The sequence below is a fragment of the Pteronotus mesoamericanus genome, unplaced genomic scaffold (genome assembly GCF_021234165.1).
Source record: "Pteronotus mesoamericanus isolate MK-2021 breed Mesoamerican mustached bat unplaced genomic scaffold, CSHL_Meso_final contig_50, whole genome shotgun sequence".
NCBI lineage: Eukaryota > Metazoa > Chordata > Mammalia > Chiroptera > Mormoopidae > Pteronotus > Pteronotus mesoamericanus.
This window is the reverse complement of record NW_026555186.1, coordinates 21,652,453-21,668,864: the sequence shown is the minus strand read 5'-3', so window position 1 is coordinate 21,668,864 and position 16,412 is coordinate 21,652,453. Positions and strand designations below refer to the sequence as shown.

The window sequence follows — 16,412 nt, the reverse complement described above, 5'->3', positions numbered from 1 at the left end:
GTTTTTGTTTTTAATTGTAAAAACTTCTTGCATACTGCTTTTAAAGTACTTTTTTTTAAAAAACTGGCTCCATAGTATGTCTGTACAGCATTATTTGTGGTATCAGTCCTTTAGTAGTCCTGTTTAATAGCTGTGCCTTCATTACATTTGTTAGAGTATGACAGAGAAAGTCTAAAACTTGTTTGCAGCAGCATCAAGATTGTTACAATTAAAGAAATTATCTCACCAAGTGTACATAGTTCTTATATGGGTCACTTTTATTTTTAGGATAATGTTTTTCTGTTTTCCCCCTGAATTGAGTTTATGTACTAAATGGATTCATTCCTTTCATATAAAGTAAATAATACTCCTTCCTACATCTTGAGCTGCTCAAATACATTCAATTAATATGTGAACTAGTTTTCAAAGTTGTAAAACTTTTGCAATTTCATTAAAATAACTCAGAAGCATTTAGAAGACATTGAATTGTAATGCATTCTTCAATATGCCATTTTCTGACCCCCAAAAGTCACTTTTTTCCATGCATAAACTGCCCAAGCTTGTTAGGAGATTTAGAATAGAAGGAACCCAAAAAGCAAGTACTACAGGGCAGTAATGTGTCCTTGAACTACTTATATCTGAAATGACTATTGTCAGTTTTAAGTAGTGGCCACTACTTATAAAGATTTGACTTTAATTCTATAGTTGTACTTTTTTATCCCAATATTTTATGCTGGAAAAACTGGTTAGTAGAGAGAAAGATTTTTTAAAAAGAAGAACAACTCATACTTTATCAGGGACTTTGTACTTGTGAATATTTGTGTGTGATTAGCAAAGTATATTTAATGTTAGAGCTATCAAGTTTATTGACACTTTAGTCAAGAAAAAGGTAATGTTTAATAATGTCATAAATATTACATAGGTATATTGGCACAAATTATGCTTTCTGGAAAATATTAGGCCTATTTATGAACGTCAGGATCAAGTTTAAAAACAACACAATTTTTTAAAGATCTTTTTAAAATGGAAAAATGTCACTCAAGATATTTCTAAATTTTCATTTAGTTCAGAAGTGCCTTTGGCTTAAACCTTACTAAGGCAAAAGCATTTTGAGGATGATAGTAGGTGCTAAAAACAGGAATGTTATCCTTTTTTAAAATTTATGATAAAATTAATATATGCCCATTGTTTTATAAACTTTGGGCAGGATAGAAAGATATAAAGAAGAGACTGAGAATTTTTTCTCCAAATATTACTACTGTTAACCTTTTGTGTACACCTTTCCAATCTTTGATTTTTAGCCTGTGTGTATGTATGTATACATATACATATTTCAATAATAGGATCATATCATAAATGCTTTTGTTGGTAAACTGTGACTTTGACTTACTAAGATATCTCTTAGGATAGTAAACATTATATTTCAAAATTTTCACTAATAGAAACAATCCCTTGAACATATTTCTATTCCTATTTTTCATATACCTGCTCCATTGTTTTTGTTGTTGTTGTTCATGAAGTAGAATTCCCGGGAATAGGGAAAGCAGCTAAAAAGTTTTGATTCACAGTTGCCCATTATCTTCTAGAAAAATTCTACAGACTTGTTTTTCTAATAGAAGTATAGGAGGACTTTTCCCCTATTCTTGCTAACACTATTATTTAGGTGTTAGAGTTCATGATGTGGAATTACATATGATTTACTATGATATGGGTAATGCACTATTACATTACTTACAGTTCTTTGGATGACTCCTAATGTAGCTATATGGAAGTATATTAATTGTTATTTATTTTCAGAATGACATTCTGCCTCTTTCAAACTCAGTATCTGAAGATGTGGGGAAAGCTGACCAATTAAAAGATGAAGGTAAGTACTTTATAGCAAAATTACTTTTTGGTAAAACTTTCTGAATCACTGGAGGAAGTGCCTTTATCAATTGATAAGATTCAGGAATACACTGTGAAACAGCGATAAATGATGGAGAAGAAGCCTAAAAATGTAGATGGCTTGTGAGCGATGGGTGTGGTTTGCTTCAGCGAACCAGATCCTTTGAGCATAGATCTTGCAAAACAAATAACTTAAGGATCATTCCTTGTACCTGTATTTGCTGTGTATAGTCTAGAATCCCCAACTCTTCTTTATGCATAAGTAAAGAGAGGAAAATAATTTTCATTATTATTTAAACTTCTATATATTTAGTGTTTCTGAGTTCTTTGAAATTGGTTAATGCATGCATGTAGCACTGAAGTGTTTATTAGTTAGCACATTGGATTACTACATTATTAAGTTTTCTAATAGTGAATATTAAAGCATTCTTGGTTTTAATAAATAGATCACTGTTGTGTGAAAACAAATGGACATAGTTGATTGTCAAGCACAGGGCTGCTCCGGGCTGCATGTTAACACCTAGTGTCTGTGTTAATTATGCCTTCCAGCCAACTCGTACCTTCTTGAAAGGTTATTTTCAAATATTTTTGTGTGCTTTGCTTCTGAAGAGCACAGTAAGATCAGATGAAACCAAGAATAGTTCATTGTTGTTATTACCTGACACATCAGAGAAAGAGGGACATATCTAATTGTTCTGATAATTAAAGGAGACAGTTTCATAGTAGAGTATCATGTAACTATAAAGTGTTATGCAATGCTTAGTTATATTTGTCTTCGCAAAATTCATCATTTGTGTCCTGAATTTTTGCATATTAAATATTTCGTAACCTGAAGCTTTTTTCACCAATATGTATAAATGTATTTATGTGTGCAGTATATATATACATTATAGTATTTACGCATTTGAGGAAAAGACATACAATAGGTTTTTAAAAATCATTTTTATAGTTATTCTATTACTCTAGAACTTTCATGGTGTCACTACTTATATTTAAGTGTTTTATCCATTTTGTGTTTATTCTGGTGTATGGTGTAAGTTGGTGGTCTAGTTTCATTTTTTTGCATGAACCAGTCCAGTTCTCTGAAAACCATTTACTGAAGAGACTATCTTTGCTCCATTGTATTCTCATGCACCCTTTGTCAAATAATTATTGACTGTAGAGACTTGGCTTTATTTCTGGGTTCTCTATTCTATTCCATTGACCCATATGTCTGCTCTTAGGCCAGTACCAAACTGTTTTGATTAGAGTGGCCTTGTAGTATAGTTTTATATGGAGTATTGTGATCCCCTCCTACTTTATTCTTCTTTCTTAAGATTGCTGAGGCTATTTGGGGTCTTTTTTGGTTACATATAAATTTTTGAAATATTTGTTCTAGATCTGTGAAATATGCCATTAGCATTTTAATAGGGATTGCTTTAAATGTATCGGTTACTTTGGGTAGTATGGACATTTTAATAATATTAATTCTTCCAATCCTTGAATACAGTATATGCTTCTATTTATTTGTATATTTCTTAAGTTTCTTTCTCTAGTGTTCTATAGTTTTCTGAGTACAGGTCTTTTACCTCCTTGGTTAAATTTATTCCTAGGTACTTTATTTTTCCTGTTACTATAGTAAATGGGATTTTCTCCTAGTTTCTCTTAATGATATTTTATTGTTGGTGTACAAAAATGCCATCGATTTCTGAATATTGACTCTCTATCCCACTATTTTGACAAATTCAATTATTAGGTTTAGTAATGTTTTAGTGGAAGCTATAGGGTTCTTTATGTAAACTAGCATGTCATCTGCAAATAATGACAGTTTTACTTCCTTCTTTTCAATGTGGATATGTTTTGTTTCTTTTTCTTGTCTGATTAAGTGGCTAGAACTTCCAGTACTATGTTGAATAAGAGTGGGGAAAGTGGACACCCTTGTCTTGTTCCTGATCTTAACGGGAAAGTTTTAATGTTTGCCTATTGATTAAAATGTTGGCTGTAGGTTTATCATATGTGACCTTTATTATGTTGAGGTATGCTCCCTCTATTCCCACTTTGCTGAGTGTTTTTATCATAAATGGGTGCTGGATTTTATAAAATGCTTTTTCAGCATCTATTGATATGATCATGTGATTTTTGTCCTTCATTTTATTTATGTGGTGTGTTACATTTATTGATTTCTGAATATTGTACCTTGGGATGAATCCTTGCATCCTTGGGATGCATCCTTGCATCCTTGGGATGAATCCCACTTGATCATGGTGTATGATCTTTTCAGTGTATTTCTGAATCCAGATTGCCAATGTTCTGTTGAGGATTTTAGCATTTATGTTCATCAGAGATATTGGCCTGTAGTTTTCTTTCTTTGTTGTGTCTTTACCTGGTTTGGGAATTAGGTTGCTGGCCTTGTAAAAAGAGTTTGGGAGTCTTCTCTCTTCTTGGATTTTTGAGAATAGTTTGAGAAGGATAGGAGTTAGTTCTTCCTTAAATGTTTGGTAAAATTTACCTGTGAAGGAATCTGGTCCTGGGCTTTTGTCAGCCAGGAGTCTTTTGGTTACTGCTTCGATTTCATTTATTGTTATCAGTTTGTTCAGGCTTTCTACTTCTTCTTGATTCAGTTTTGGCAGTTTGTATGTTTCTAGAAATTTGTCCATTTCTCCCAGGTTGTCCAATTGCTTGGCATGTAGTTGTTCATAGTAATTTCTTACAATTCTTTGTATTTCTGTGGTATTGATTATAACTTCTCCTTTTTCATTTCTGATTTTATTTATTTGGGTCCTTTCTCTTTTTTTTCTTGATGAATCTGGTTAAAGGCTTCTCAATTTTATTTATCTTTTCAAAGAACTAACTCCTAGATTTATTGATCCTTTGAATTGTTTTTTAGTCTCTAAGACATAAAAAACAGTAGGTTTTAATACTACTATTACTACTACTACTACTACTACTACTACTACTACTACTACTACTACTGATAATAATAAAATGCTCCCCCAAGACAAAAAGTTCCAGTGATGGCAACGAGGACATCCCAATAACCCAGAAAATGTAAATCTTTTACGTGGCAGAAACAAGTTTATTTAAGTACCTAGGCTACTGTAGTTAACTTCTTGCATAGCCAGAAAAGCTATTTAATCCTTTTAACGGCCTTAAAAGCTCTGTATTCATTTCTTTTTGGAGGTGGGGAGACAATTAATTTTTCTTAACTTTTAAAAAGCTGCCTTATTGTGCTATGATTGACATACCATGTCATTGACTCCTACAAAGTATACAAATTCATAGGTTTCTAGTATATTCACAGAGTTGTGTAGCCATCACCATGATTATAGGACATTTTTATTACCCCTGCCAAAAAAACCGTGTTCCCTTTCGCAGTCACTCTTTGTATTCATTTCTGATTCTTAATTTGCAGTAACCTTTTACGATTTTAGATGCTTTTACCTCCCATTTCTCTTCCTGCAAATGTATACCCCCCTTCTCCCTTTAATTAGCTAATGATCTATTCAACAAACAAGCCTAATAGGAGTGCTCCTGGTTTAGAGACAGCTGGAAGGAATAATAGAGCCTTTTGGGATGTAAATAGTTTCTCCTAATTCTAGTGTCTTAAAATTTTTTATTGGATTTTTTTTCTTTAATGAATGCAAAAAAAGAGCCACAAGAAATCCCTTATTTCATTGACCAGCTGGTAACCTTGCTAAATCGTTGCCAGGGTATCTGCAGACGTTCTTCCTGAAAATCAGTACGTTATGGGCTAGCCATGGTATCTGAAATTCTGTCTTACCAGAAATTGATGCCTAATAATCTCCTTTTCAAAAGGACTTATGTCTGGAAGAGATAGCACACAAAAATATTATCTGCCAGGAACATGAGCAGGATTGGCTTTACCAGCTTACCCACACAGCCGCTGTGAGGGCTTGGCTGCTCTGCAGATGTGTTTTTGACAGGGAAGGAGTAGAAAGCCAGGTCTAGACTGAGTGATAACTGAGGAGGGTGTTGCATTAAGGTGGAGTGGGACAGCTTTAAACAGAAGGAAAGGGATGAAGATAAAGGTGATAAGAGATTCAGTTTTGCCATGAGATGATCATAATTATTGCATTTACTCACTTATTAAAGCCTGAATTTTATAAGATATACAAACGTTATTTTTTTAAGACCCTACATTGTCAAAATCATTCAAACACAATGAAGGCTGTGGAATTATCATTATTGAATAATGAAGAATTTATCTCCGGTGTAACTGAAAAATCATGTTGCTGACCTTCGTATTATTGGAGTTTCTGTGATTCAAATTTATCTTACAGACTTTATATTTTTCCTGTATATTGTTCTTACTGTACCTATTGATTATTTTAGGCAATAACCACATGAAAGAAGAAAATTATGCTGCTGCAGTGGATTGTTATACACAAGCAATAGAACTGGATCCAAATAATGCGGTTTATTACTGCAACAGGTAAACTGGCATTATTTTGCCAGGCTTACAGTTGTAAAAGATTTGCATTAATAGCTCTGAAGGAGAAGTATAAAATTTAGGTATAAAGAACGAAAACAACTCATAACATTACCGTTAGAGGCAACCTCTGTTACTAACCTTATGGCATATTTTGTTTGATGTAAGTGTAATCAATTTATTTATTTATTTTAAAAAATTTTTAAATGTTTTATTTATTTATTTTTAGAGAGGGGAAGGGAGGGAGGGAGGGAGAGAGGGAAAGAAATGTCAACATGTGGTTGCCTCTTGTGCGCCCCCTACTGGGTGCCTGGCCCACAACCCAAGCATGTGCCCTAGACTGAGAATCAAACCCACTGCCTTTGGTTCGCAGGCCGGCACTCAGTCCACTGAGCCACACCAGCCAGGGCTGTGAATATAATCAATTTTAGATTCAGCTTATTCACTAGACATAACATAAACATGTTCTTTCATTGAAATCCTTATAAACATTATTTAAATTGATAGAAATTAGTCTGTTGTTACCTCTTCACCTTTTTTATATTTTCAGCACCTATCATTGTTACTGGCAAATAAACACTCAGTGTTTTTTTAACTAAATGGATAGCTGTACCTTAATTTACTTCTATGAACCTACTGGCAAACATTAAAATGTCCATTTTTTCTAATATTATAAAGCTGCAAAAATCATCTTTCTAAAAAAATTTTTTTAATTTTCAGACTTTGCCTTTATCCTTGAAAATTCACTCAGGAGGTCTAACAATATAAACATTTAAAAATTGTTGATGCAAATTGCAAAATTGTTCTAATTTCTTTGAAAATATTCTGAAAATTAATTTCCTCCCCTAGGATTATATGAGCACATCTGCTTTTACCACACCTTTATCCACACTAAGTACTTGAATATTTACTTAATATTGTTATTTTAATAGTAATTGTTCTAGTTTATACTTAATTACTGCTGAGATTGGACATTTTTCAAACATTGGCCATTTTTTTTCTCTAAATTATCTTTTTTTGCCCCACCTTACCTGTTTGACACTATGCTTCTTTCTTTCTTTCTCTGTTCTGCCCTTATTAACAGGGGTCTGACCCTGATAGGCTGCATTTTTCAGGCTCCTCCGTTCCCTGAGTTTCGTCTGGGTTCCACCCCAGGAGGTGCTGCCAGAAGGCTGGAGGGCAGAAGGAAGGGAGAGGTTGTGGTATTTCCTCCCCTCTTTTATTTACATCAGGGTGTTTATCCAGCAGGGACTGCTTCTCATCCTTGTCTCTAGCTTCCACCCAAGACACCTGTGCTCCCAGCTTTGCCAGGTGTTGTGGGTTTGTAGACTACACTTTGTCCTCTGTTTTAGGGAGTGATGGCTTCCTGCTGCTGCCAGTCTTTGTGCTGCCACACAGCCTCCCATCGTCGGCGCCCAGCCCTTCTATCAGTTGTGCAATGAATTCTCTGCACTAAATCATTCTATTTTAAATATTGACGTTCCAAGAGACCTTTCTGCAATGATGACAATGTTCTGTATCCGCATTGTCTAATACAGTAGCCTCTAGCAAAAGTGGCTGGTGAGCACTTGCAATGTGGGTAGTGCAATTGAGAAACTAAATTTTTAATGTTTAAGATCAACTTATTTTAATTAATTTAAGTAGCTGCATGCAGCTTGTGGCTACTGTACTGGACAACCTCGGTCTCTATTAAAGAGAAAATCCCTTTTTCCTGAAGAGGAAAGCTTATTTTCCTCTTAATGCTTTTCATATATAAAAGTTTTAAATGATTATATAGACAATTTTGAAGCTCTTCCCACTTATAGACTTGACAACTTCTATTTTCTTATTTTTCCTTTATATCTTAATTTTATCATCTCAAGTCTATTTCATTTCAATTGTATAACTGTTTTAACCGTCTGAAACTTTTTATAATAGAACCTTATAAATATGACCTTTTATTATATACTAAGTTCTTAGATTTGAAAGAGATGTTTATGTTAATTTGTTCTAATCTTTCACTGGGTTATTCTTATCATATTTAGGTTACTTATCTCCTTCTGAGGTAGTCTTTTCTCTTCCTACCTTTTTCTTTTTGGTTATTTCTGTTAAAAAAGTCTTCCTTATATTGACACTGATTTTTTTTTTTTTTGTGGCTCCTGTGGCATCTCTCAGTTAGCTTTATTTTTATTCTTAAAGGTGATTACAGAATATGTGTGACTCTTCTTTTTCATCAGTCCCCATTTTAAGTTTGCTAAAATGTTCCTTTGAGCTTTCCTTTCACTTTAAATGTTCGCAGCTTCTTCACTTGTGTACTAGATACTATGGCTTTAAGTCTTGCTTGCACTTTTGCTCTACACTTGTTGCAGTTTCTCTGTAGTTCCCAGAAGTTAACACAGTATATCTGGCATTGGTCTGACCAGAAGAGTCTTCTAGGGCTTTCATTTAACCTACTTCTAGATGACACAATTTTATATTAGCATTTTGTGGTACAATTTACTAAATTCATATTTTGCTTTTGGTTTAGTAAAGCCTTTTGTTGTTTTCCACACCTTCTCCCTATCCTGTCATTCAGCCATCCATTCACTGGACAGGTCCTTACCAAACACCTGCCATGAACCAGAGCTGTCACTGCAGGCCAAGTGGGTTCTCTGCCCTCAAATGCAGGATCTTATATTTTATCCCCATAAAATTTTACCTTGTTACAGTCTCTTCTTTATGTGCCCTGTAAGGTTTTTTAGATAATTTGTAAAGTAATGCATTTTTTTTTCCTCTTAGTTTCATGTCATCCACAAACTTGAGGAGAGTACCTGAGGTCACATTGTGCCTGTTACAAAGTCACCTAAGCGAGTAGTCACAGGGAAGTGGTTAGGAGTGGGGGTTCTAACCCCGACTCTTTGGATTCTAATCCCTGTCTCTGCCACTGACTACTTCTGGGACCTTGAGAAATTACCTAACATATCTATATTTTAGTTTCTTCATTGATAAAATGTGGATAATAACATTTATCTGATAGCTCTGTCTTAGAGATCAAACTCATTAATACATATAAAATACTAGGAGAGTATCTAGTAAAGAGTATTGTATACGATAGCTATTAGCATTATTATTTGCGCAATCTGTTTTTTGTTTTCTTGCTTTGTTCAGAATATGAAGAGAGATCCAAATTTATTGGGGTCCAAATGTGTTGAGTCAATTGTCTTTCTTTGATGTACTAGTCTGGTGATAACCCTGTTAAAATAAAAGTCTGATTGGACTTGTGAATTAATCTAGTGTCATTTTCCTTCCCTTTTTGTATCTAATATTTTTATGAAAATTTTCAAAGCTGAAAGAAATTTACAGTGACTTCTCATATACCTACACCTAGATTTTGCGATTGATATTTAAGTATGTTTGCTATATCACTTATTTATTCTTCTGTCTATGCCTCTCTATTTATTATTACATCTATTTTTGATACATTTCAAGGTACATTGCAGCCATTGGTAACTTCCCCCCCTAAATACTTTAGCATGCATATCATTAACTAGAGTTCAATAGCTTACATTTTTTTCTTTTGAGGTAAAATTTACGTGCAGTAAAAATGCACAAATCTTAACTGTACTTTCACTGAGTTTTGACAATTGCAAATACCTCTGTAACTCAAAACTCCTATCAAGATACTGAAAATTACTACCAGCCCAGAAAGTTCCACATGCCTCCTCAGCATCAGTCGCCCAAAGCACTTACCAGAAGAAATCATTGTTTTGTTTTTGTTCATAGATTAATTTTGTCTCTTTTAGAATTCCCCTTAATAGGAATCATGCCGTATGTACTCTTTCCTGTGAGACTTATTTTGCACAGCATAATGGTTCTGAGATTCAGCCATGATATTACATGTATCAGTGGTTCTTTTATAAATTGCTCAGGAAAATTATGTTGTTTGAAGGTACCACAGTTTGCATTTTCCTACTCATGGTCACCTGGGATGCTTTTAGTATTCTTGTGTATGTGTGTGTTATGTCCAGAATTTATAGTTGTTATTTGTGGAAGAGTTGGATCCACATGAAATTCAGTAGTCCATTTTGGAACCCTACATTCTCTTTTTTCACAAACACAAAAGCATTCCTTTGTTAATCTGTTCTAATAATCTAGCACAGAAAAATAGAAAGTCTAAATAATTTGTGGAGAATAAATTCCCCAAGCTGTGGTTTTATGTTTGAATTTTATTCTCTGTAATCAGGTGAATGTACATAGTGTTTTAATTTAGTATATGAAATCTTGAAATAAATACATTTAACAGTGTCACAAAATGTTATGACCAGATATAAATATTACCAGGAAATTGCTTATGTATAGAGCACAGTAAGCCATATACTTTTAACTATGAATATGGCAAACCTAAGCCTAAATAAATCACTTAGTTTTAATGAGATTAGGAATCACCAATAGTCTTATGTCCATGTATTAAATGAAATTCTTGGCAATACCTATGCTTGCTTTTCATTTAATTATTGTTAACTTGAAATCAATAATTATGCTTCTCTTTTGTATTTAAATAGCATCTTTTCCCTTGAGGAGTTCAGTAATAGAGCATGCATTTAATATTAAATACTTAGAAGACCTAATTTGTATATTTAATGCAAATATTGAATAAAGCTTTAGGATTTCTTTAGACTCTACTAGCTATAAATATTTCAATAGCCTGTAGTCTTGCCAACTACCCCTTGCTTTTTCTTTTTTCTTTTTAGCAAGTTAGCTGCCAGGAGTTGGACACTCAGAATAGCAGATCTAAATCTTCCTTTTGATATTAATTTTTACAGTTTTATTACTAATCAAAATATTATTCACATATTAACCTCAATAAAATGAACCAAAGTTTACTTATATAGAAATGACTTTTGTGTTGGAAAACAACTGGTTGGCACTTTTTTTAAGCATGAGTCTTTGTATTCTAGCATTTATCTTCTATTTTGACCTTTTGAATTCTAATGATGCTTTAGGATCGGTTTAGATACTAGGAAAACCTGAGTTGTTCCTTGAAAACCTTTTATTTATTTTTGCTTTTTTTCCTATACTCCTAGCTCTTATCCTGATATGTAACATTTATATAAGTTTATCATGTGTTCTTCCTTATATGCATACTTTATTTTTTCAGGTTAAGGGTAAAGATTGGCTCTTGTATCTATTTGTATCTCCTATAGTATCTAGCACTGTGCTTCACAGGAGATCAGCTATTTTTTTGGTAGATGCATGGAGGACTATAGAAGAAATCTAAGAGATTTATAGTCTTGCTGAAGTGGCCATGCCCTCACATTAACGCCTGTATGCATAAAACAACAAAGGATTGAGGACAGGTCTAAAGCGTTTCCAAGCACTTTTTCATATGAAATGATATTCCTATTAAACTAGTTAATTTTCAATGTCTTCTGTCTCTGAACAGTATCCTTATTTCTTTTGTACATCCTCATTGATGAGTACATTACTTTACCCATAGTAGGCTCATGTTTCTGGGACAGATGGATGGTTGAATGACTGAGGGAATAAGCAGGATTAAAGATACATAGGAAAGAGAGAGCATGCTGGAAACAAGTTGTCTGGAAGGCCTCTCAGGTGATGGGGAATTTGAGTTGGAGCTGGATTTGATGCAGAATTTGGACAGACAGAGGAAGAGGCGAAGGCATTTTAGGTTAGAGAGTATAGTCTAAAAGGCTTAATTAGGAATCGTCAGAGCATTGTAGCAAGGAATGCTAGTGACAGTGTGAGCTCTGAGAGAGATGGGAACAGAGGCCACATTGTTTTCTATTTTTTCTTTTACTTCCCTAAGCACCAGGTATTTGTTAGGGTCACTGGAATTTGGACTTGGTTTGTTGAATTTGGCGCTGAATCTCAGTTCAGCCACTTAACTAGCTATTTGACCTTGGGCAGACACTCAACCTCTTTGAGCCTCATTTCCTCACTTGTAAAATAGAGATACTAGTTATTGCAAGGAGTAATAATATAAAGTCCCTAGCATAGTCCTAGGCTTTCAATATCTGTTTCTTTCAGAAACAATGTAATTCCTAGTTGTAGGAACAGGTTTCTGCTAGAATTTATTTATGCATTATATATACAGGGTGGGGTAAAAGTAGACTTATGGTTGTGAGTATGCAAAACACAGAGTTTATTCTTGTATTATTACTTATTAATTATTGTATATTTTTCATACGAACAACTGTAGACCTCCTTTTGCCCCACCCTGTAGAATGGAAAATGCAAGGTACTTGTGATTTTTCCTGTCTTATTTTCCTTAAAAATAGAGCACAAATAATATTCACACTCTTGCTCACAAGCTGAAGAAAGCAAGGTTGTCTGAAAACACAGTGACTTTAACTGTATTGTTCTGTTGGAATTTCATTAGTTATGCCCTGATAACCAGACAGCAGGGGCAGAGAGAGCAGACCACATTGTCATTCAGTTCAGACACTGGCATGTTTGACTTCATCTCACAGGAGAATCAAATGTAGCTGGACTTCGCTTCTCTTTACCAGCCTCAGGGGTTCTCTTTACCAGCCTCTTTCTTTTGTGAGCCACACAAATCTGCTTTCATCCTAGTTTGCCCTTGGTGATCTAAAGCTAAAGCTATCAAGACTGAAACAGACATCCCTTTCCCTTCCACCCACTCTTCTTTCTGGGTCTGATTCTCACTGCTTTATTCCTTGTTTTATCATCAGTATCTGAAACCAGCGATCAGGGCCTCTTCCCCGTTCTCCTTTTCCCTCCCAAATAGCTCCTTTGTTCCCCCACTCCTTTTCCATCACTGCTCCCTTAGTCCAGGTTCTTAACTTTTGCTAAACTAGTGGCTTCCAGTTTCTACTTGCACTCCCCACTCCAGTCTTCTGCCAAAAGGACCTAAAATGTGAAATTAATCATCTAATTCTTGCTTTCTGTTCACTGTTTGGAAATACCCTTGTGATTGAATTTAAGCTCCTCAGCATATACATAAGATCTTTTATAATCTAGGTTCTTTTTTCCTTTTAACTTTATCTTTGCTTTTCTTCCTACCCCATTCCTACTCTCTCTACTCTTTATGCACATTTAATATGAAATTTACTTTTAAAAAATGCCATGTGGGGACGTCTCTCCATGCTTTTATACGCTCCTTCCTCTGCCTAGAATACTTTTTACCTCTCTGATCGGTCAACTGCTAGTCATCCTTCAAGACCCTGGTAAATGTTGCTTCTGTTGGGAAGATTTTCTTAGTTTCTTCTGCCCCCAACCTCCTGACCGAGTGCGAGGAGCCCCGCACTCTTCCCTGCCGCGGCTCTGTGGCGCGCTGCTGTCCAGCACGGCAGCTCCTAGCCACATGTGGCTGTTGAAATGTCAGTTAGTTAAAATAAAATAAGAATAAAGAAAATAAGAAAATTAATAAAATAAAAATGCACTAGCTACTTTCAAGTCCTCTTGAGTCCTCTGGCTAGGGATTGCTACTGTATTGGATGGCACAGGTAAAGAACTTCGCCATCACAGAAATGCTGTTAGACAGCTCTGCATAGGGTTAACCCCACCTTTCTCTGTATTGTCTCTTCCAGTGATACTTCTATCATATTACTTACTTATTTACATGACTATTTCCCTATTAGACAGTGAAAAGACTGGAGGACAGACATATACTTTCATCATCTCTATGTATCTGGTTTTGAGTTCAGGATTTAGCACCTTATAGATGTTCAATAAAAGTTTGAGTTGAATTGATTCAGTGAATTTTAGAAGGGAGAATTGCCTCAACTCAAAGACTTCTAATGGTGCAGTAGTCACATGGCGGCATGTTGTGTGTGTGTGTGTGTGTGTGTGTGTGTATGTGTGTGTGTGTATACACTGTATTTCCTCATATCCCATATTTTGCCATGAATAATGTGTACCCTTTTCCCCAAATTTTTGAGGGAAAATTAAGGATGCACATTATACATGGGTAGTACTAATTCCATTTCTACATAAATGTTTTAAATTCTTTTATTTATGCTTATGTGTTGAAAGTATAACTCTAGAAAGCAACAATGATATCCATATGCAAAATAATACCCTGGAATATGATCAGTCTTGTTTCTAAATATAAATTAAAAATTGTGTTAAAAAATTAATATGAGAGATTCTTTTTCCTGAAAGTTTGTGCCAAAAATGTGGGTGCACATTATACACGGCAAAATACAGTATGTCTGTAAAGAAGAACTTTCTTAACCTTTCTCCCTTTTCCACTTTCTCTTTCATCCCCTCCCCCAACTTGAGTATAATTTTAGACATGAAATTTTAAAAATTCACCATTCATTGTGTTATAATAAATTACTATCATTATTATTCCCATACTTAAATTATCCCATATTTGGCTAGTGGGAGCTCCTTTAAATTGGCTGTGTGTCCTTTTGTATAAATTAATTTGTTTTCTCATACTTTCTTGCTTTCTGAGACCACAAGGTACTCCAGATTTGCCTTGTATTTTCTCTGTCCTAGATCTGGGTTCAGCCATTTCTATAGGTAGCTCCTGTACCTTTTAACAGAGAATGGTATTTAGAAACCAAGACCTGGCTGCAAGAGGTGATCATTGCTACTGCAATATTATTGCTTCTAGGTTTTTCCAGTGGACAGAGTGAGATGTGTTTTTTTGAAAGTCATCAATTTATACAGACACCTCGAGCTCACATTTCAGTGTCACAGAGATCTCCTTTATTTCCCCCATTTTACATTTGTATCTCTCTTCTCCCAGAGCAAAAACCTTGCTTTCCAACATTATCAGCATCTTTATTCATTAGCTCTATCCTTCAGTATCGTTCGGTTGGTATTTCACCAATATTGCAACTCTAGTAAGTCTAAGTGAACTTCAGAATTTCTTTGCAATTATTTTTGTCATTAGAATACATTTCATTAAAAATATACCCTCGGAGTACTGTGCTTGAATGTTACTTGAATCCTTTTTTTAAAAAAATATATAATCAGGATCATTTATTTCTATTTTATTCAGTTTGAAAGTTTGCTTTTTCATCCTTTCTGAAGTCTCATTCCCATTTCTATCCCATCTACCCCATTCCCACTGGTCCTCTATAGGATGAGAGACTTTTAATATAGGCTTGACGTCTAAGCCATTTAAGTGCTTTCTTTAAACTAAAAATGAAGATCAATAAATAATGACTATTTTTAATAATGCTCTTTGCCTTATGTTTGATATTGTTTCTACACCAGGTTTCTTTTGCTTGCTGGTTTTTAGTTTGCCTGATTATCCTTTTCTATCCCCTTTAAACTTCAGCCTGTGTGTAATTATATTTTAAGTAATATATTATTTATGCAATTTGAGAATCTGATTTTCATCTAGGCAATTTTGGGATTACTTACATGTTTGAATTGTTTTCTGCTATCTTATTTCTGGCTTCTTTCCTTCTCCAGCTCTTTTTTTTTTTTGTCTTTTATTGTGTTATTTTTACCTCATTTTCTTTATTTCTAATTATTTGGAATTGATACATTCTCTATCTCTTCTTTTAACGGTCGTCCTTGTTATGCTGTTTAGTTTGTGTTGAGTATTCAAATAAACCTATACCTCTTTTTCACATGAACTACCAAAACATGTTTGTTGAATTCTGTGTTTTCACACATAACATTTTTTAACTGAAGCAAAGGACTCTTTATTTTTTTCAAGTTTTATAGTCTTAGTTTAAGTAGTAAGGGTCTCAGTCATGCTGTGAGAAGGAAGGTTGACAGAAAATTGGACTCACTACCACCTTTCTTTATAACCTCCCAGCTCTCCCCAGGAATTTAAGTACTATTAAGGCCAGGAATATTATTTTGATTACTGTTCCATCTATTGGGTTGGCCAAAACGTTCATTTGGTTTTTTCCATAAGATGGCTCTAGCAGCACCTAGTTGTCTTTAACTTCATTCATAAAAATTTTGTTAGATTGTATTGTGACAGCTGTCATATTAGCATGCATTTAAAAAGACTCCTCAAAATTGGCGAAATTTTGTGTAGCCATTTTAATGTTGAAGATGGAAGAAAATAAGCAACATTTTCGGCATATTATGCTTTATTATTTCAAGAAAGGTTAAAACTCAACTGAAGCACAAAAAAAGAAAGATTTGTGCAGTGGAGAAGGTGCTGTGACTGATTGAACATGTCAAATGGTTTGTGAAGTTT

At 34.4% G+C, this 16,412-nt stretch overlaps 1 protein-coding gene across 1 annotated transcript in view; it reads left to right on the top strand.

Annotated features, from left to right (window-relative positions):
• Positions 1-16,412, top strand: part of SGTB (small glutamine rich tetratricopeptide repeat co-chaperone beta) — a 35,560-nt gene that overhangs the window by 9,899 nt on the left and 9,249 nt on the right. Inside the window, exons 4-5 of the mRNA XM_054578423.1 lie at positions 1,777-1,846; positions 6,199-6,298. Coding sequence (XP_054434398.1) covers positions 1,777-1,846; positions 6,199-6,298 — 170 coding nt within the window. The remainder of the gene's footprint in view (positions 1-1,776; positions 1,847-6,198; positions 6,299-16,412) is intronic.